Here is a 23,406-nt window from a genome sequence, read left to right as displayed (position 1 = left end):
TAAAAAAACAAAAACAAAAACCTTATGCTACTGAGTATGACCAATTTCATCAGCAGTCTGAAAGATGGATTAGAGGTGGGAGACGAGTTAAAGGTACCCAGATAATAAATGAGAATCCGAACTAAGAAAGCAGGACTTGAAACAGAGGGAGGAATGGATTTAAGAAACAGTACTATCAACAAGCCTTCCCGATGGAATGAATGTGGGAGATAAGAGAAGGAATTTATTCCTAACCACATTTATGATCTGGAACACTCTCTAACGAAATTAACTGAGAAAGGAGAACAGAGAACTTGGTTTAGGAAGTATGTGAAAGAACTGTTTGAGACATGTGAAATTTAAGGTACCTACAAGAAGCACAGAAAATTCAGAATTAAGACATCTTAATAGGCGATGATGGCTAAAACCACAAGTTTGAATAAAATAACCCAGGTACTACGTACAAAGAGAAAAGAGAAGACAGAACCTAGTTGAAGTAAAGATAAAAGCAAAATAAATAATATAGAGTAGGAAGAGGAGTTACAATAAAAACACAAGCCTCAAGGCAGTTGAGTCTTAATTCATTACAGATGATCATTTTAAATCTTATTCAGATAGTTGTGTAAAATTCTCTAACACCGGTTCCAACACACAAAAAACGTCTATTTACATTGGCAAGACTACTTCTACACTGTTTTTTAAAATGTCTTTCACTGTACATGTTTATGAGGTATAGTTTGTTGTTACTATACATGCATATATTGTACAATGATCCAATCAGAATAGTTAGCATACCTATTACCTAAACATTTATCATTTCTTTGTGGTTATAACATTCAACATCCTTTTTTCTGGCTATTTTGAAATATGCAATATTATTAGCTATTGTCATCCTAGAGTACCAGAACTTATTCTTCCTATCTAACTGTTACTTTGTACAGGTCCACCATCGTTCCCCAACCCCCCCTCACCCCCAATTTTCTAACGTACTAAATATACTGATGGCACCAAATGCTATAAAAGAAAAAGTATATTATAATTATTTCATCATTAGCTTTGGAGTCTCCACAGATCCTATTTATAAGAGCAATGACACTGATAAAGGCTAAAATTTATAATAAATTTACAAACATAAAAGTATATTTTAAAAATATAAAAATAAAGAATATTAATTAAGATTAATTCATGATCCAGAGATAACCTCTTTTTCTGCTGTGCTAGCCTAAACTGTTTAGGTAACAGGGGTCAAAAGTGACATGGAATTCAGAATTCCAAAAAGAGTCACAATTATATATACATCAGCAAGTTCTCCTACCATTTTGAGGGCAATGAAGAATGAGGTTCCCTTCTGTGTCCTGAGTCAAAGTCACAGAGTTCACAGTTTCTACTGTTACTGTGTCAGAATCCTCTTCAACTGTGCTCATACTCAAATCTGTACAAGAACAGATTTCAGATTAGGATTTAAAAAACTTACTTCCAGATATAAACATAAAGGACCCGCCTGACCCTCAGTAACTCATAAATTTGAAATTGCAATGAGAGTTCAGATTTCAAAAATTGCCTTTCATAAGTTTATACCCTTTATTTAGAATTAGATTTAATAATCTGCAAGAATCGGGCCGGCCCGGTGGCGCACTGGGTAAGTGCGCCGCTTGGGAAGCGCGGTGGCGCTCCCGCCCGAGGGTTCGGATCCCGCATGCAGACCGGTTCCCGCTCACTGGCTGAGCGAGGCGCGGGGGCAGCACCGAGGGTTGCAGTCCCGTTGCCGGTCCCCGGTCCGGTACGGGGGCAACACTGAGGGTTGCGATCCGTTGCCGGACACGAAAAAAAAAAGACAAAAAAAAAATAATAATAATCTGCAAGAATCCAACTGCTCTGAACTAAATGACCAGCTTGCATTTACTTTTTAAAAAGAGTAGTTTTTACCACATCCAATGAAAAAAAATCTGTTTGAAGTTACTTGTCCTATCAGCAAAACTTTTACTACTCTTTGGTTAAGTTTTTGCTAGCAGCTTCATGATATATTCAAATAAGGGATCTTTAGCAGAAGATTCATCAAAACTTTTATCTTGATCTAAGAATTATTTTTTCAAAACACTTTTTACAGGTATTTAAGCTCTATTATCTGAAACACAGAAACACTAAGTCATTCTTCTTGCTGTTTTTTTCATAATATTAAATAAGTGTATACATCTGTCATTGATCAGATTGCTTTTCTAACAGATACAGAGTTAGGCCTTCTTTTGAAATAGAGAACTCATTTAAAGTGCCTTTCTCTGCTACTTTACACATATAGGAGTATTGCTTTCCTCTTGCTCAGACAGACTAAATAATCAGAGTCTTAGAATACAATATCTCATGGTTGGCAGGGGGAAATATATTGGATTACAATCAATGGCCTAGTTGAAGTCTTCAGAATCACTTTATAATGTTCAATGAAGTCCTTATCTCAATACTCACTTTTGTTCTTGTCTACACACTTTATTCCAACTAAATAATATAGAGAACATAGGCTTTGATGTGTATTCAATTAATCACTCAATAGTTATTTGACTCTTATGCACAAGATATTAGTCCATTCATATGTCTACCATCTAAATCAATATATTTTCCTTTGGTAGAAAAACTTAAATACATTAACATTTACACAGTGAAGATCCAATGATTCATTAAAATTTTATGATACTACTGTTTGAAAAGGATATCATTCATTTTACAATGGTAATGACGCCATTCCCAAAATAAAGATAAATGGAAATCATGATCTAGTTAAGACTAAAATTGGCAAATTATGAGGTGAGGTCCCTGAAACAAAGGAAGGCTTACCTAGACAACGGATGGATCAGCTACAGCCCTTCCCAGAGTCAAGTCGCATTCCCGTGGCCACCAGCATCACTTTCATGTTATCCAGATTGTTTCTCCCCCATGTTTCTATCTCTGCAACACTCTGAAAAAGTAACAGCATTACACAATTAGGCTTAATAAGACAAAACAATTAAGTGCTAGCATTATGCTGATGACACTCTGGCCTCAAGCCTCTGTGATGTCTCAACTAGAAGAGTAAGACAAAACCAGAATTTTTTTAAGTAGACCTTTTAGAAATCGGCCTGTAAAAGTATTCCCCAATGAGGAAAGGAGAGAAATGGTGACATCCTGTATCTACTAAGTTCATAGGCAGTTCCCATCCCAAGGTGTCCCTCATCAGGCAAACCTTCTCTGAAAAAACAGATTCAGCTATGCTAGTGGTTCTACGAACTGTAGCCCTTGTTACTATTATGTAAAATAATCTGGTGTGTACATCAACCAATATAGTACCATAAATACTACCAGTAACTATAGTTTTTCTTTATAATGATTTATTAACACCTCTTAGTAATACCATATTTTACCTTAAAGCATTAGAATTATATAATATCTAGGGCTGGCGAGTTAGCTCAGTTGGTTAGAGCATGGTGCTGATAACACCAGGGTCCAGGATTCAATCCTTGTACAGGCCAGCTGCAAAAAAAATATTATATAATATCTATTCAGAAACCATTTTAAGATGACAGGTGAACAACTCTATCCAGGAATCTGTAGGGGGGGAAAAAAGAAGATTCAGGACAGAAAAGATAAATCACAAAAAAGCTCTTGAATGCAATGTGAAACCTTACGAAATCTGAAATGATTGGTTTTTAAAGGTTTTTTTCAACCGGCTTCTCATCTTTATCCCAAAGGCATAGGATTTGAGGTTCAAAATGATGTTTTAGCAAAAATTAGGGATTAAAATCCCCATTTTTTCAGTATTAATTAGAATTCCTCTCCAGGTTATATTTAAGAATTGCTGTACATAAATAAATTTGCAGTGGAAGAGATAGAGATCCTGCTAGAGAAACCTCCAGTCAGCTATTACAGTTCACGTTATTTCTGAATCCATTAAATTTTTTTTAAAAAACTGGTCAGTAATAGCTATTCGAAAAGGTGTGAAAAAAATATTTTTTTAAAAAGGTTAAAATCATCCATGAACTTACTGAAAAATGAATTTCACATTCTTTCATGTGGTTCCTTCCAATCTTACACCCTTGGGGTGTGTATGTGTGACTATAATGTATATGCAATTTTATATCCTGTTTTTTAGAGTTCACTCACATTGAAAAGTATGAAGGAAACCAAGCTAGGCAGTTTTTTGTATCATTAAACTTATGCTACATAAAAATGTGACATTATTTATCAATTCCTCATCACTATTTTTTCCAGTTTTTAATTTCTTTAAAAACCATATTGAGATATACTTCTATAATCTATTTCCTGAAGCAACATTAATAAGTGAATTAGACCAAAGGATATGACAAAATTTAAAACTCTTAAATCATACAGCAATCTATTTTACAAGGTTGTACAAATTTATATCCCAAACATCAAGGTGTCAACTCTACTCCTGGTAACCTTGCCATTTTTATTTAAAAAGAAACTTCTAAGTAAAAAACAACACAACTTCTCATTTGGTAGGGGCAAAATAGTTACTGGTTCAGCATTTTAATGAATATCATCTCAGGACCCAAGTTAATATAAAACTCTGGGAAAAAGGAAAAATAAAGGTAGATTTGAGAAGATGTGGTGAGACATTTAAGAGTACTAGGAAAAAACGAATGAAATACCTAAACATGACAATCTGCATTGGTTAGAGGTGATTCCATGCAGTTTACAGCTTTAAATCAGAAATCCTGGTTCCTTTTTTTTTTTTAAAGTTCTGCAACTCATGTTAGAGATTAGTAAATGAAACAAAACAAAGAAACAAAAAAACTATAAAAATCATAGGTTGCGCTGACCAGATAGCTCAGTTGGTTAGAGCATGTCTTGTAACACCTAGGTAAAGGTACTGGCCAGCTGACACTGACACACTGACACACACACACATGCAGACACGCACGAAATAGGTTAGTAAATGATTTTACACTGCTTTGTAAATTAACAAGCATATTTGTTTAATCAACAAATGTATACCATATGTCTCCTATGTGCCAGGCACTGGGGATATAGTGGCCACTTTTTTTTTTCCAGTGTCATCTTAGATATGCTTGACTTTTTTTCCTGTAGTTAAAGCTATATGGTCAGTACATCTACTTATATTTAAGAAATTAGTTTTACTTTTAATAGGTAACACATTTACAGGGTTCAAAATTCAAAAGGTAAAGGTGTTTGTACAGTGAAATCTACTTCCTACTCTAGTTTCCCAGTCACTCGGTTCCCCTCCCTGGAGGTAAATGGTTATAACTTTCTCAGGTTTCCTTACGGTTGTTTTATGCGTACATAAGACAACATACGTATATATCCCTCTGTGCTACACACACCTTTTTTATAGAAATAGCATCATACTAATAAACACTTAACTGTGCCTTATTGGCTACTTTACATTGCCTCAACAGCAAGATGATGAGATACCACTCCAAGCACATAACTGCTAGTCGGCTTACTGATAAATAATAGCAAAAGTCCCTAAGATAGAACCTGATTTGGCCTGCTGGAGGAAAAAAAACACAGCCAGCATGGCAAAGCCTTCTGAGCAAGAGAGAAGTTAAGGTCAGAGACATAGGGGCAGGTGATGCAAGGCCTTGCAAATCTTTGAAGCGTTTTAAACTGGGAAATATAGTTTACCTTTTTAGCGGATCACTTATACTTCAGTAGAAAGAATGGATAAAGGAGTTAAGTTATGAAGACATGTTATTGTCTAAGAGATGATTGTGGTTTGGAAAGGTGGCAGCAATCAAAGAGGAGAGGCTGGACAGATACATTTTGGAGGCAGGGCCCACAGTATTTGTTGAATTAAAGGTTGGAGATGAAAAGAAGGGGAGCTATTTCAAGATGATTCCTAGGCTTTTGGCTTGAATCGTTAAATTTTGAGGTACTTCCTAGAGATATTTTATTATTTTTAATATTACTTAAATATAAGATATAAGCCATCCAAATGAAGATGTCAAGTTGACAGTTGGATATATAAACCGAAGCTCAAAAGGTAAGGATCAGACCTATAAATTAGAGTCAGTGGCATGCAAACTGTTTTTAAAGATTATTTAGAGAGGTTAGAGAAGATGGAGTCTAGATTCCAGTCGGAGAACACTCTATTACATTTGGAAGTCAACAAGAAGACAAGCAAAAGACTGAGAAGGACCAGCCAGTGATGTAGGAGGAAAACAAAGCCGTGTTAACTAAGAAGGATGACAGTGTTTTTCAATGAGCATTAAGTTGTCAATTGTGCTGAATACTGCTGAGAGGATAAGATGATAGTGACTATTTGATCTGGCAATATGGAGAAAAACTGGTGACTTTAACAAAAGCAGTTTCAGTATAGTAGTACTAGGGGCAAAAGCCCTACTGGAATATACAATTTAAAGTAGGGAAGAAAAGACAAACCACAGACACTTCTTTCTCAAGGTTTAGCTTTGAAGATAAGTAGAATGAGAAAAAGTGGGATCAAGACAGTTATTTAGAAGAATATATCAGTATTCTGATGTTAGACTGAGAAATGGTGCATAAATCAACTTAAGACAGTAGGGCAAAAAGTTGAGTAATTTAGTGCCTTTGTTCTAATTCATTACACATGAAACCACGTTGAACAACTTCTGGAGCCCTTCTCCATTTGCTTTATCAGGGAAACATCAAGATGATCTCCAACTCCACACCATCAAGTTTTTGGTCCTTTTTGGAACAAATATAAAACCAACCTGTTTCCATTTTCCCTTCTTTCTTTGTAATGGGTTATACCATATATTACTATTTTTACACCTACTAAAAATAAGAAGATATAATGGAGGAAAGAAAAATAAAATTTTAACAGCCATTTTAACCTGTGAAGTAGCCTTGAGGCATGTTTCCATCATTTGGTGGATATTTTTAAACAATACCACCCTAAGAAATCTTTTAAAATACCTGAAATGTGGTACAAAACATTTATGAGTTCTTACATATCTTTGCATTCAAATAAGAAATACGTTTGTTTTCATTTATAGCTCCCAAAGAACAAGATGACCCTATTTAATATACAATAACCTGCTAGAACAAAAAGAAAAGCGTAAGCATAAAAAAACCACTCTTGGATCTAACACAGAACTTAAATCAGTCATTCATATGCCAGTCTCCATTCCAGTACTGATGTAAAATTCTTATTCAATGGGTTATCTTAGACTGGTATTTCCATCAATTGAGTCTACATATTGTCCTGATTTTCTGGACAATTAATTGTCAAGCATCTTCTAAAAGCCAGAGCAAACCAAGGAAAGAAGTTACACTACTTCCTAGTTTGGGGGTGCTAATTCTGTAAACAGATTTCTATCAGTTCCCAAGCACAGCACTAGTACAGTGTGGAAGAGTAGATGCTATCAGTTGTGATCATGAGAAGCACAGGAGCCCACATTTGCTGACTCTAGATGCCTGAAGCTGTGATTCTAAATTGGAGGATGTGATGAGACTACACAGTACAAAAAACATGCAGTATTTTAAGATACTCTTATAATGGGACATCTAGCAAGTTATTGAACATATAGCACCACAATTTTATTGGGGAGTTAATGATTGAGAAACACTGACTTAGAGGCAAAGTCTCTAGTATAATTCAAATAAGGCAGTAAGGACACATTTAATTTTCAGATACCTTTTTTCCTGACCCAATATAGTATAATAATCCTTGATCTTCTTCCATGTCTTTTATCCATATATCAATACACCTACTTTTTAGTGTGTTTACAATATTGAGATCATACTGTCACATCTTTTATGTTTTTCACATTTACTGTATCAGGAGCATTTTCCAATATTATTATTTTTTTTCTTTTTTGGCAACTGGCTGGTACAGGGATCTGAACCCTAGACCTTGGTGTCATAGCACCATGCTCTAACCAACTGAGCTAACTGGCCAGCCCCCAATATTACTACTTATTCCACATTTTTAATGGGTACAGAGTATCTAAATTTATCTAACCAGTAACTATTACTGAACATTTTTGAGGTTATGCTATTATAAAAACTCCATATTGACCACCACCAACATACATAACGAATGCCTTAGGAAATACTAAAAAGGGGATTTGCTTAGTAATGTATAATAAAAACTTTGAAAGATATGTTTTAAAATATTTTTATTTTGAAAGAATGAAACTCTTTGCTAAACAGAAAATCTTAGTGGAAGATAATAAATTCCTTCATCTTGAACATGCGTACATAAAGGGATGTCAGGTAACAGACCAACAAGGCCACATAACAACATCTTCACAGGCATTGATTTTATTCAATATAGGAATAGGGATACCTCACAATTGAGTAGAATGCTTTGGACTATGGTCCCAGGCCCCTGGGGATTTGAGGACTCTATACTTTGTGGAAAAACTGCAAAAGCAGAGCTATAAGTTAAAATAAAGCACAATGAATTAAGGTACCTAATGTTCATTATGGCTTCGTTTTAAGATTGAAAAACATAACTGTACACCATGCCACAAAAGCTATTAATGGAGTCTACTCTAATAGCTTTAATTGCTTAAAGTATTGATTTCAATTATTTGACTAAAGAAAATTACTTGGTAATATGTGTCATTTTAAGGTGCAGCATTTCATACCTGCTTTGGCAATAAAATCATATCACTAGGTTTAGCTCATGTTATAAAGCAAATATGTTATTTTTCACCCAGTGCATGATTCAAGAGCTTATATTGTGTTTTTTAAGATTTCATCCATCCAAAACTAAGCACTTTCATGCATGGCACCATCAGGAGATCTTTAAAGGGAAATAAAAATTATCACCATATTCCCCTGATTTACACTGAAGTTAATTTTTAAAGCACACTTCCTCAGCCGATACTAAAACACACACAGGCAGTAAATAAACCTAATGAGCATTTATTCTGCTGCATAAACCTGATTGTAACTGAATACGTAGCTTTGACCACCAGTCAAAGAATGGCCTGACAACAGTGCATATACTAAAGTGATATAAAAAAAAAAAAAAAAGATGTCATTAAAAAAAAAGATTGTTCACAAAGAGCTCTCCAGTATGCTTTTTCTTGACAACTTCTTTCTGGTATTCAGTCACGGAATGGGCTATCTTTTCACAAACTTAAAAAAACAGACACAATCAACAGGTTATTCCTTTTATTTGAACTTATCATTTACCTTGACGGAATCAAAAGAGACACAAAACCTATTTGTAATTTCTATTACAAGAATTTTCACAAAACAAAAACAAACACCATAAAGACAAAAGGAGAAATGACATGAAAGGAAACCAATGCCATACACGTTTGATATGTATTTTTTTGTGGCTGGTTGGTCTGAGGATCTGAACCTTTGACGTTAAGTGTTACCAGCACCACTCTTACCAAGTGGGCTAACCAGCCAGCCTGTATTTTATATTTAACACTTGGCAATAGGTTTATCATTTTCTCAGATCATCATGTATCATTTAGAAATTTAAAAAAGCTTTTGGAGCTGAACTTGCAAAGCATTTAAAAGTGTACCAGTTCCTAGGGAATCCTTTTATATGGGAAAAAAAGTGCTGAAAATAACACTAAGAGAAAATAGACTATTAAAGTCTATCTTGAGAAGGCAGGATAACATCTCAGTGTTAAATAGGCAGCCTCTATACATAAAACAAAAAAAAGTGGAATAAACCCTTCCTAAATTTCGTTGCTGTACTAAAGTTTTGACGTCTTCGTAACAGATGTGTGTGTTTAATACAAGTGATCTAGGATCTCAATGCTTTTGAAAACACTAAGCACCCTCGATAATTTAACGTGTGAAGCTGTAAATCCTTAGGAACACTTGTTTTGCATTATCCTATTCATCCTCACAAATGTTAATTTAAGCCAATGTATTTAATGGAGCATGACAAAAACCAGCTGTTTAAGGTAATGAGATGTTATTTTTAGGACAATAAAAGTTTATTATGCCCTTAATAAAAATTAGAGTGTGTAGATGTTGGGGAGATAAATGAAGCTAATGGGTAAGCATTACATGGGGATGGTAAGGGCTAGGGTTTTTTTGTTCTTATTTAAATACTAACTAGTGATATCTAACTTAAACACTTGTCCTCCACCCCCACCCCCTGAAAGCACTCTTAGGGTGGACTTGGATAACCTTCCTGACTTTTTTCTTAAGCACCTGGAAAAAACACACCTACCTACTTTTGATATGATTCTCTACCGGTAACCTATTTCCCAACCATGCTCTGCTTTGAAAGCTCAAATCCTAACTCCAAAACTTTGATTTCTCCCCCTCAAAATACTTCTAAAACTTGAACACCCGGGGCCGGCCCGTGGCTCACTCGGGAGAGTGCGGTGCTGATAAAACTTGAACACCTAGAAAAAAGTGTTTCCATAGTATCTATTTATCCATCTAACAACTTAAAGTATGTACTTAAAAGTTCTAAGAATTATGCAATGCCCAGTACTTACTGGTTCAATGCTGATGAAGATAGGGCAATAGCAATTTGGCTCCACAATCTAGCTCAAATGTAATCAGTTAAAGAGATTCACATAGAATATGCAGGTTCTAGATCAGTCCCCAAAAGAATATTTTTGGGTAAGCCTATCAACTAAAACAGCAAAATAAAATAAAATATAAAGTTAGCTTTTTTGATGGCACATAAAAGCATCTAGTATGTGGGAGTTAAAATAATAAATTTATTATAAATCATGAAATGCATTTTTCTTTGTAACTGTTGCGAGTAACGGTGTTTTTTTTTTTTTTGACAGAATCAAGCTGTTTTTGTGCTTTGTGAATGGAAGAAAAATTTTATTTTCATGCCAAGTTGTATTCTCTCAGGATGACAATTATGGTAATGTTAATGTAAACGTGACCTTTTATTTTCTAAATCTTAAATTTCTAAATTTTAATGAAATACATGAAATCATTACTTCCATACCAAAGTAAAAAGCTAAGCGTCGGATCTTTAAATGCCAAGTTGTGCTAAATTACTCAAATTACAAAAATAATTACAATACAGTAATCCTCAAAGTTGCTTGGAACAAATTTAAACCGAGCATAAAGAAATCTTAAGTAAAGGAAATATATGAAAATCCTTAACTGAAGAAGAAAAATCGACTTTATGTTTGTAAAACTTTCAACATAATGGAAGAATATTTTCACTTGGAATGGAGCCTAAAACCTACACATGGTTTTCTTCCACGAGTTAAAAAATAGGTATAATAAAGAAAAAATTTCCAAGTGGCACTATTTTAATCTCAGACTTAATATTATAAAGTAATCCTACGGGATATGCATATTGTCGGATGTTCCAACAAGCAACCTCGCCTACTGTCGGAAAGGAGGTACACAACGATCCATCAAGTTCTGAGAGAAGCAACCACACAAATTCAATGAGGGAAAGGGAGAAGGAATCCTGACTTACATTTCATAGAATTATCACCCTTTCCTTATCTACACCGAATATTTTCATTATAAAAACATATGCTGTATCATTCAATTGTACAGAGCAGCACTTGGCCACTTATCTCAAATCCACTCTGGAGCCTGGGGTAAAACACTCTACCTACGTCCCTGAAGAGATTCTCAAAGCAAAGTCCACTTTATTTTAAAAATGTAAAAACTTCCTCGGAACTCGGCACGATGACAACTATTACTTTACAGACACATTTTTTCCGCCCGGTGAGGACTCCTTTCGAGAGATTCCTGCTGACAGAGACGGTTCGGCCAGCAATCCCGATTTCCCCAGCCTGGGCGAGTCTCAGCCCCCAAACACCGGAGAAGCGTTGCCTAAGACGCAAACGAGGTTTAAACAAAAAAACAAAAAAAACAGGGCAGGGGACCAGTTGGGGCGAGACCCGCCCCTACTTCTCAACCCCACCCAATCCCACCTCTTTCGTGGACCCTCACAACAAAACCGAAAAAGGTAACAAAAAATTTTTTAAAACACCCACAAGAAAACAAGCGAGACTTCCTCCCTGTCCCCACTCCCCTACCCAATTCTCTCCCAAAGCGCCAGGCCCACCCCACCCCCCCAGGGGTCCTGGCGCCATTTAGCTCCTCCGAAGCCGCCGCCATTTTCCGCCCCCGCCGGCTCGCCGCTGTGCTTCGACTGCCGCTCGATCTCCTGCTCTGCAGCCCGAGCCACCGCCGCCAGCCTGGCCCTGAGAGGAAGGCCCTGGCCTGGGCGTGCAGGGACGATAGCTTCAGCGTCACGAAGGCCCGGCTCCGACCCTACCCGCGGTGCCCGAGCGCCGACAGCTTCCTTCGATCGGCGGGAGCTAGCGGGCAACAAGGGGGCCGGACAGGCTCCACTGGGCGGAGCGGCCCTAGCGGCAGTTGGGACCTGAAGGTTCCATCGCACTTACTTCCTGTTTTGGGTCCGGGCACTTTGGAAGAACCAGGATGGAGGCTCCAAAAAATACCAGGATGGAGGAAGCAGCCACGGGCAAGAGTGGCTGCAGCTGGAGCGAGCGAGCGCGACAAGCCACCGGAAACGGAGCTACGGCCGCGCCCCGCCCCCAGGTCCCCACACGCTCCCCCTCCCGCCCTCCCCTCTCGCGGGGCGGCCCTAAGCGCCGGCTGCTGGCGTCATTTCCGGCTAAGTCGGACTGTGAAAAAGGGCCTTGGTTCTTGATGCGTCAGACCTCATCTGTGTGGCCGTAGATGTTTGCCGCTCTTCTCCTTTATTCTTCCTAGGGAATCTTGGCACCGACTATGACGCTGTTAACGTTATAAAGAAGGCCCTTCTCCTCGGGTGCAGCTATGGTCCCTTTGGCTCTGGGAACACTTAGGCCATGAGGGCCGCGTTTCCAGTGAATCGGAGAGGAGGGAGCCGCGTTGTGGAAGGCATTGAACCCGGGCTCTTGAATGCAGAAGAAAACAGGGAGAGTGTGTCTGGTTCTTCAGGCTTGGTCTTCCTTGCCCAAGGCACTTGAAATGAGGCGTTTTCTGGTTGGGCGTGTGATGTAATTCTTGGTGAAAAGTGTCCTCTGTGCGTATGATCTCGCTACTGTACTAGGAAGATGCTACTCTGTTGTGTCCAGTCTCTTAAAGTACAGGTTCGATTACCAGGAGAGCTTTTAGAGAAGACCAGTCCTCGTGCCCCATCCCCAGGCCAATATTCCAAAATCTTTCTGAGACACGGGCGGAGATTTCGTTTGCTTTCGCTTTTGGAGTTCCACGGCAGGCCTTGTGAAGATGAGTGATATGAGTCCTATTACAATTCCTTTTATGATTCCAACCTCATTTTACTTGTTTATAGAATTAAATGTATTGTACTCAGCTTTCCTTTCTTTACTCGGGTGACAAGTTTTAAAAGTTTGACTTGGCTAATATTCTTGCATCCAACGATTGTGTAGAGACTCACAGTGGGTTTTTAGTATCAGTTGCGTAGGTCAAACGAAGACTGTCAGGAATATGTACATCCTAAAATGGTTTTAAGTAACTGATGAAGTTAAGACAGGATATTTTTGCCTTGTTTTAGCAGTTTGGATTGTTTTGTGCAATCCTGTTTTTTTAAAAATACAACGTGTAATTGGAAGACTAAGTGTAAGTGACACTAATTCATCAAAGAAACACTGGGGAAAAATAAGCAAACTACACATTCAAATAGGTTTAGGAAGATAAGTGTTTGCTTAGGTTTTCAGCCAAATGTACATAGTTTTCACCAATCCATGCAATTCTTTGGGAGTAACATTTTCACCAATGTTGCATTTCATAAAAATTAAAAATGTAAAACAACAATACCACTGCACACCTATCAGAACAGCCAAAAGCCAAAACACACCAAATACTGACAAGGTTGTGAAACAACAGGAATTCTCATCCACTGCCGGTGAGACTGCAAAATGGTATAGCCACTTTGGAAGACAGTTTGGATCCAGCAGTTGCTCCTTGTTATTCCCCAAATGAATTGAAAACTTAGTTCATATTAAAAGCCTGCATGCAATGTTTACAGCAGCTTGATTCGTAATTGTCAAAACTTGAAGCAACTAAGATATCCTTCAGTAAGTGAATGGATAAATAAATTGGTACATCCATACAATTGCGTTTTATTCAGCGCTAAAAAAAGAAGTGAGCTATAAAGTCATGAAAAGACATGGAGGAATCTTAAATACATATTACTAAGTGAAAGAAGCCATTCTGAAATAGCTATATATGATTCCAACTTTATGACATTCTGGAAAGGGCAAATATGGAGCCAGTAATATCAATCTTTGCCAGCAGTTAGGGGTAGGGGGAGATGAATAGGTGGAGCACAGAGGATTTTTAGGGCATTGAAATTACTCTGTGATACTATAAAGGTAGTTACATGCCATTATAGGTTTATCAAAACCCATAGAATGTGCAACGTGAAGAGTAAACCCTAAGGTAAACTATGGACTCTAGGTGTTAATTGTGTGTTGATGTAGGTTCACTGATTGTTAACAAATGTACCACTCTGGTGGGGGATATTGGTAGTGGGGAGACCACGTGCGTGTGTGCGGTCAGGAGGGTATATGGGATTTCTCTGTACTTCTTGCTCAGTTTTGCTGCCAACCTAAAATTGCTCTAAAAAATAATTTCTATTTTAAAATAAATATGAAAGGGCTAAATAAGACTTTGGATTTTGAACAGTGTGAGCCAACATTCTTTCAGTGCATATGTTTCAGTTAAATGCTTTACATATATTAAATTCATTTAATGTTCTCAAGTGTCAAATGCATCACTACAGTTATTACAAATGAATCCTATTTTACACATGAGCTAAAGAGAAGCGAAGGAATGTGTTCAAGAGGACACAGTAATTGGTAGAATCATAATTGAAGCCAGCTCTAGAGCCTATGTTCTGAAGTATGCTGTTGCAGCTCACAAAATACACTTTGGTAATAGTATTTTCATAATGAAAACAAATGATTACAACCAGTTTCCAATTCTTAACTAGAAGATGGACATGTCTGACTGATTTTCAAGAGTAAATGATAGAAGCAGCATTTTACTGTGTTGGTAACTTTATTACCAATTTGTGTTAGTCTCTGCATCCAACTGGAGTTATGACATATTCAGTTTTTAGTGAGTACATAAGTAACGTTTATGTAAGCAAGATTATGAGGCAGGATAGTATTATAGTATAAACGTTGGAGTCAGACCCGAGTGTGGATCTTTGCTCCATTTCTTAAGAGTAGGTATGGTTCTTCACCTCTTCAAGCTTTATTTACCTTAGAAAAAAGAAAGTAATAAGATCTACTTTTCAGAATACAATAGATAACATGCTTTGCACAGAACCTGACATACACAGTAAGCATTAAAAATGGAAACTAATAAACCCCTGAACAAGAAAAGCAATAAAGCTACTCAGTAGTTCTAATGAAATAATATATATGCAAAATTGCTGACGTTAACATTTATGAGAAAGTAATTCCTAATTAGCCACATTTTTCGTAAAGCATAACCTTATAGGATTCTTTTCACTAAGGCGTAAAATAGTGATATCTAAATTATAGTCTGGCTACCCATTCTCTTCTGCAAAACCTTAAATCAGCTTGCACTGTGCTGTTAATTCCCTAAAAATGTCAACTGCATCCTCATAATTAAACTCTCCCTTTCAGGGAGAGTTTCTTTGTTAACTAACTGTTCCCATGGTCAGTTGTTATTTACTTGGGGAAGACAAGTGTATTTTAATATTAGCTTATTATATATAATTTGAAAAGTAAATCTATTGTCATAATAACACTTCTATACCTTTAACTTGAATAATCAACATACAGCCTATCCATGTCACAATTAAATCCTGGAGCAAATTTCTGCAGTTATACTTCTACATTATCCTGCCTTACTAAGTCAATGTGTATCTATGGAATGTGTGAGATTTTGAATATTATCATAGGATTTACCTAATTAGGAATCAAATGTTTTATAGAAAAAAAATGAGAAACATTTCTATCCCAAACAGAAGTTATTATATTAGAAAAGTAATTATAGCACAGTTGTAATATTTCCTGCATTTCTGGTTATGATTAACTCTGTTGGACTCAAGATTTTTTATAACACCTTCAGTAACGTCATCAGTGATTGAATATTGATGAAATTACCTTTCTTTTATGAAAGGTTGATATATTGATATGAAAGTGTTTCCAATACTGAGAAGCAGGTTCTGTTGTTTCATGAGCATCTCATGTACTAGATGGTATGATTCAGAAAAAAATATGTAAAAGTTTTTGTTCAAAGTAAAAGAAAAATATGATTACTGAGTAATTTTCTTTCTACACAGCCTCTGAGTCTATTAAAACAGCTGATAAGTATACCCTGGAAGTTCTTCCAGAACTTCTGGAGAGCTGATAGGAATTCCTATGCTTATAGAGGAATGAATAAACTGTCCCTAGTTAGACCCACACACCAGGTTCTCCCATAGGCTTTCCTCTGGGCCTTACAGCACTCTATCTTATCTCTTTTCCCCGCTCTCTGTTTTGTGTCTTTGTCTCATTTCCACACTTTTTTTTAACCCCTCAACCTGGTTACCACCTCTTCATACTCTTTTCACTTTTTTTCTTTTGCAATAGATCTTTACTGAGACCTATTAATGGGATATTAGCAAAAATTGGTTCCTCTTCCAGTTAGGGGAATGGGAAGCTACAGCTTCAGTTACTTCCAGCTAACGAGGATAGAAGTTTTCATTCTGCCCTTGAATTTTGGTATGCAAAGCAAAACGGTTGTTAACTTTACTAAAATAGGGCCCAGACTCAGAGACCTGTTCCTTTATAATCTAGTATGGAAGAGAGAGGAACAATTTATTGGTAAGCCAAGAAATAATTGCCATTTTTTTATAAGTTCCAAGAAAGATACAAATTGGGTGCTCTGAAAGTGAATTTTATGTAGAGAGTGCAGAGCAAGTCTTTCTGAGGAGATATTTAAGCAGAAATTACAAAGGTGAGAAGGAAGCACCATAGTAGGGAGAGGGAGGTGGGAAGGCATTTCTCCAGCTAGCGCAGGAAGGAGTGAAATTTTAGAAAGCAGTAGGTCAATGTAATACTTACAGAATGGTGATAGTACAGCACTGCCAAGTGGTAGGCTAAGTCCCTTGCAGATGTTAACTGAATATATATTCTTTAAAATTCTATTCTATTGTGGTAAGAACATGTAACATGAGATCTACCTTCTCAATAAATTTTTACAGGTAAAATACATTATTGTTGACTATAGGTACAGTGTTGTACAGCAGATCACTAGAGCTTATTCATCTTGCTTGAAACTTTATGCCCACTGACTAGTAACTCCCCATTTCTCCGTGGCCCAATCCTGGTAACCACCATTCCATTCTTTGATTCTATGAATGCTACTATTTTAGATACCTCATATAAATAAAATCATGTAGTCTTTGTCTTTATGTGACTGGATTATTTCACTTAGAATAATGTCCTCCAGATTCATCCATGCTATTGCATATTGTGGAATTCCCTTTTTTTAAAAGAAGGTTGGATAGTATTTCTACCAGTCTAAGGCCGGAGCTCAGCACATGCCCAGACAGAGCAGAGATGGGCCATCTGCCACCTCTGCCATGTCATAGCTTCAGTTTCCTTCAGTTAGCATATGGCATTGTACCTTAACTTAGGAGACTCTTAAATATTTGTTGATATCCAAGATAATTGTCTTAAGTCAGGAGATATGGAAGCTAGCCATTTCAATACTTTGGCAATAACTACTGACTACAGGAGAGCCACAGCCTTTTTTCAGATAGTGTCACTACTTGTATAATTCTGGAATAAAACAAATGTTACCTTTTATTATTATTCAAGTGGGAAGAGTTTATTTTAACACAATGCCACATGTTCAGTGTTACTCTAAACCTTACTGCCCAAACCTTGTCCATCTAGATGCATTATTTTAAGGATAGAAGCACGTTATTTAACCAGTAGATGTCTCTATTGTTCAGCAAGATTTTTTTTTTCTTTCTACAGTAGTAGCTTCCAACAGTTGATGGAAATTTTGAATTGTTATGGTAGATCAAAGGCAAGTCTCAACAATAATAAAACCAAAGGTATAGGAATTATGCATTAAAATTCAAATATGAAAAAGCTTTCTTGCATTTAAAAGATGTGTTATAGATTAATCCCCTTATCTTCTATTCAGTATACATCTAATTCCCTTGCACAGAAAATGCAGTGACAGAGAAAGAAACAAGGAACCCCTGTAATCTTTATAACTTTCAGGAGTTTGCACATTTGTGATACTCATTTATTCATTTCATTTATCAGTTCTTCCTGAGCACCTACTTTGTGCTGATCACTATGCTAGGCACATGGAATATGGTGGAGATCAAGAGAGACAAGATTTCTGCTGTCAAAGAACATATATTCTAGTGGAGGAGTTTACTTTATAGTAGTATTTTCAAAGTATCTTTGTACCAAACTTTTTTGGTTAAAGCACCAGTTTACTCAGTTATTGGCAACTGCCCTTAAAACTTGCCTGTAATTAACGACTTAATGAGGGATGAAGATAAAATATGAATCAAATCACTTGGTATCAAGCAGATTAAGCTAAACTGCAAATATTAGGAAAGATGGACCAAGAGCCATTGCTTTTGCTTAGAGCATTTTGAACAGTGTCTGGCAAATAGTAAGTGCCCTGAAGTGTTAGATATTACTTATTTTTACCCTTAACAACAAAGAATGAATAACACGGAAAGAGAACTGTTGTTTTTCTGACTGTGTGGAATTTGTTAGGGACAATTCTATTTCAGTGGGGAGAGTTGGGATATCAAAAATTTCTTTAATGTATTAATAATAGACAGTTATCTAATAATAATAGATAATCTATGTCTAGATATATTTTTAACTTATTTTAAGCTGCATTTCAAAATGGCAGTCTTGCTGATGGATATGGAAGGGGATATTATAAATTTGATTAAAATTTTTTTTTGTTTCTTCTTGGAAATTGCCCTGTTTTCACATTTCTGGACAAGGTGTTTTATGCACTAGAGAAATAGATATGGCCTCTTAGTTAAGGAATCCCCTTCTACTGGGGTTCACTGGATACCCTTAATATATATGCAACAGATGCATATAAACACATGCACGCTAAAGGTCTTTCTTGACCTGAAATTGTTAGAGTTAAAATCTAAACCCAACAGAAACCACTGTTTGTCAAGGCAGGTTATTCTTCTCCCCAAATTGCCTGAAATATCAACTCAGTCATTTAATACCTATCTAATTTAAGAATATCTACATTGTATTAAATATAACTGTATCAAATTAAATTCCAGAGCATAATACTTTTGTTATAATGACTGCGTCTTAAGTGGGCAGACCTAGTGAAGACATGTAATGGGCTGCCCCGGTGGCGCACTGCTACAGTGCGCCGCTTGTGAGTGCGGCGGCGCTCCTGCTGAGGGTTCGGATCCCACATACAGACCGGCCGCTCACTGGCTGAGCGAGGTGCGGGCGCAACACTGAGGGTTGCGATCCCGTTGCCGGTCCCGGTCCGGTACGGGCGCAACACTGAGGGTTGCGATCCATTGCCGGTCACGAAAAAAGACAAAAAAAAGGAAAAAAAAAAATACATGTAATATATAACTTTTAATTTAATAAAATTGGGACTGATGGGATTAGAAAAGCAGAAGTTACTATGGGTCATCTGTTTAGACTTGAGGATAACATTATTATATGTAATCGTATCTTGTAATTATAGCCATAGCAGCAGTTCTATTTTAGCAAACTTAGGGTAAGGAAGATATGTGACTTTAGCAGTGACAGTATTATTGATGTTATTTTTTCTGTGTCTGTTTACGTTTCTTACCAGAAGTTTATATTTCTGCCGAACTTTGGTCTGTGTTGGTTCAACCTGCTATATATAGTAAGACATAAGGCTATTACAGTCATTTTCCAAAATAAGGTGAATCTCTTTTCTCTATTTCCATTATAGTTGGATAAACCCTATTTTTGTTGAACAGGAGTCCATTTTCACATGATGCTACAGTGTTTTCTTTTTTCCCTTTGCCAAAGAGCCATCTGTCATGTAGTCATTCTCTATAGAGAACACTCTTGATCTTGAGCCTGTAATAAATTTTCACCTGGATCTCCCCTGAGAAGAAACCCATGCCACCTTACCATTATAGACCAATTGTAGGAGAAATATATGGTACAACAATGGCTCATACATAGTAGTATAAATAACTATGTTATTTGGAAAGGTTGTAGTAAATATAGTATTCTATAAGAAATCTGTTCCGTGCAAACTGAAAATAAATATGAAAATAAATCTGAAGCCTTTTACTTTTTGGCCTTTCCTACCTCTCTCTACTACAGAAACATTTTGCTAAAATAATAAATTGAATGAAAATTTTAAAATTAGATTTCCCTAGGGTAGGTGGCTTGTATCTGATGGTAGGATGTGACAAGTGACCACAGTTTTCCTACCATTCCCATTTTCACTTGGTATTAGATTCTGATGTTCTTAAATTCTTTATTTTTATCACATTTTAGATAGAAAGCAACATAATTGGTTCTATTTCTTTTTATTGTTGTTTAAGCAAGTAAAAGGTGAAATTTGATTCCTATGGAATCTTAAGTCATGGATCATACACTATAGGTTTGCAAGGAATATATCTGTATTCTCTTTTGTTAGGAGCCTTCAGTGTGCTCCTCAGACCTTGATGGCTATTCCTTTTACCTGTCTCTCAATAAAAGACCTTTACCGAGACTTAAACATACACTTCCTCAATAGCCTGTTGCAACACTTATGCACTCATCTGTGCTCATCCTAAACTCCTTCCCTCCAATACTACAGATGTTCCTTCTCTTATTTAAGGTTAATCCCTTTGTTTGTACTTTTGAGCTCATCTCTCCTCCCCACCCCCACCCCTCAATGTGCTTATTACCTCTTCCATATTTTCAACCACTGTAGTCTGGTTTCCGCCCCTTACCTGCTGCTGAAGATCATTAATTATTTGCACATTGCTAAATCCAACGAACAATTTTTTGTGGTCATTTTACTTAATTTGTCAGCAGCATTTGCTCCTGAAATGATCACCTGTCCCTCCTTCGAATACACTTTTTCTTGGCTTTGTGATACAGCACTTTACTTCTCTAAACACTTCTTTGGTGCCTTGGCTTTTAAATTTCAGAGTTCTTCATGATGACCTCATAGGACTATGTCTCTTTCTCATTCTGCTCTCTCTCCCTAAGTAATATCCATTCCAATGGCTTCAATTACCCTCTATATTCTGACGACTCCTAAATTTATAACTCTGCTAATCTACTATTCAAATGCCCTGTTGGATCTGAAACGTCCCTATGAGGCTTGCAATGTGGCAGATTGTATTTTCCAAAGATAGCTGCAATAGTATTGCCCATCCAATAAGCTTTTTATACAGAGTGACTTTCTCACTCCTACCATTGACAGATGGGGGTGTTTGACTCCCTCCTCTTGAAACTGGACAGTGTTGGTGGCTATCTTAACCCAAAGAGAATGGAGGAAGTGGTACTATGTGACTTGTGAAAATAGGTCAAAAAAGCCTATCAGTCCCCATATACACAGTCCAGTTGCCATACTGGGAGGAAGCCCAAATTAGCCCCTGCAGAAAAACCAAATGAGAGGCCCTGAGACTTATGAAAAGAGGGGGCTGACTGGAGAGACCCTAGCTGCTCCAGCCTCCCCTCCATATTGCTTATCTATTGCTGCATAACAAATTGCCCCAAAACATTGTGGCTTAAAACAGAAAGCATTTATTACCTCACAGTTTGTGTGAGTCAGGAATTCAGGAGTGGCTTAGCTGTGTGATTGGCATAGGGACTCTCTTGATGTTGCAACCAAGATGTCAGTTGAGGCTGCAGTCATCTGAAGATTTAACTGAGACTGGAAGATCCAGTTCCAAGATGGCTCATTCACATGGTTGTCGGCAGGAGGTCCCAATTCCTCACACATGGGCCTTTCTACAGGACTACTTGAGTGTCCTCACAACACATCAGCTGGCTTCCCTAAGACCAAATGATCCAAGAAAGAGAGCAAAGAGGGAGCTGCAATGCCTCTTATGATCTAGTTTCAGAACCTCACATTGTCATTTCCACTTTATTTATTAGAAGTGAGTCACTAAGGCCAGCCTACAGCCAAGGGGATAGAGATTAGGCTCCATCTTTTGAAGGGATTAGTGGACACCCTTCACCCATTGTTACAGTTCCAACTATCATCTCACTGCAAAGGCATGAGGGACCCACTAGTTCACTAGTTGGAACTGCTTATCCCAGCTTTTCCAAAAATCTTGATCCTCAGAAACTATAAGCAATAAACAAATGATTATTGTTGTTTGAAGCCACTATGTTTTGGAATTTTTTTTTTCCTAGCACTAGTTAATTAGAACATGGAGTCTTCTGGACAAAATCCTGAAAAGTCAGAAAGTGGTCACTTCTTTTCTGGGATCCCTATAAACATATCTGGGGTTTCTATTCCTTTCTCTCCCTTCAACCTAGGATTTTGACTCCAAGAGAGGAGCAGCATATGGAGGTTTCTTCTCAGGTACCTACTAGTACTCACTAGCTTGTCAAATTTTCATTTCCTTTTGGTTGGGAAAACTGCTCTTATGTAATTAGCATTCTCCCTGTGCTCTGGTTCATGATATAGACTCTGATTTAGGTGGTCTAAGCCCTTCTCTTAGTTTTTACATAAAAGGTTTTAGAATCCCCAAATCCCAATTTTCTCCATAGTTCCCAGCTCCTAAAGATCACAAGCTCTGAATTTTAATATTATTGTCTCATACAAATTTATAAAAATCCATTGAAAATTTAATTCACTTTTTTGTTCTAGCCTGTATGTATGCTCTTCTTCTGAGGCAATGTATAGAAAATTATAAAAGCTGCCTTTATGATGGGGGAAGGATAATAGGTACAAGAAAATGCAGGAAGGAACAGCAAGCAATAGCTTTAAAAATATTATTATGCTATAGCCAAAGCAACGCTGAGCAAAAAAAACTAAAGCTGGAGGCATAACACTACCTGACTTTAAACTATACTACAAAGCTATAATAACCAAAACTGTATGGTACTGGCATAAAAACAGACACACTGATCAATGGAATAGAGAATCCAGAAATCAATCCACACACCTACAGCTATCTGATCTTTGACAAAGGCACCAAACCTATACACTGGGGAAGAGACTGCCTCTTCAGCAAATGGTGTTTGGAGAACTGGATATCAATATGCAGGAGAATGAAACTAGACTCATATCTTTCACCATACACTAAAGTCAACTCAAAATGGATTAAAGAATTAAATATACGCCCTGAAACAATAAAACTTCTTAAAGAAAACATAGGAGAAACACTTCAGGAAGTAGGACTGGACACAGAATTCATGAATATGACCCCAAAAGTACGGGCAACCAAAGGAAAAATAAACGAATGGGATTATGTCAAACTAAAAAACTTCTGCACAGCAAAAGAAACAATTAACAGAGTTAAAAGACAACCAACAGAGTGGGAGAAAATATTTGCAAAATATATATGTG

The 23,406-nt window shown here is 37.0% G+C and overlaps 1 protein-coding gene across 4 annotated transcripts in view; it reads right to left on the bottom strand.

The window, feature by feature from the left end:
• DMTF1 (cyclin D binding myb-like transcription factor 1) overlaps positions 1-12,490 on the bottom strand; it is a 50,264-nt gene extending 37,774 nt beyond the window's left edge. Inside the window, exons 1-4 of one of the 4 annotated variants that reach the window (XM_008589327.1) lie at positions 12,297-12,356; positions 10,398-11,718; positions 2,806-2,926; positions 1,295-1,411 (exon numbers count right to left, since the gene is read on the bottom strand). In XM_008589327.1, the coding sequence (XP_008587549.1) occupies positions 1,295-1,403 (109 nt within the window). In that variant the 5' untranslated portion in view covers positions 1,404-1,411; positions 2,806-2,926; positions 10,398-11,718; positions 12,297-12,356. Of the gene's footprint in view, positions 1-1,294; positions 1,412-2,805; positions 2,927-3,368; positions 3,406-10,397; positions 11,719-12,296 lie in introns of those variants that run through there. The other 3 variants (XM_008589321.1, XM_008589341.1, XM_008589334.1) reach the window with 3 other exon arrangements.
• Between the last annotated feature and the right edge of the window lie 10,916 nt (positions 12,491-23,406).

Source organism: Galeopterus variegatus, unplaced genomic scaffold, assembly GCF_000696425.1.
Source record: "Galeopterus variegatus unplaced genomic scaffold, G_variegatus-3.0.2 Scaffold136, whole genome shotgun sequence".
NCBI lineage: Eukaryota > Metazoa > Chordata > Mammalia > Dermoptera > Cynocephalidae > Galeopterus > Galeopterus variegatus.
This window is presented reverse-complemented; position numbering and strand designations above follow the sequence as displayed.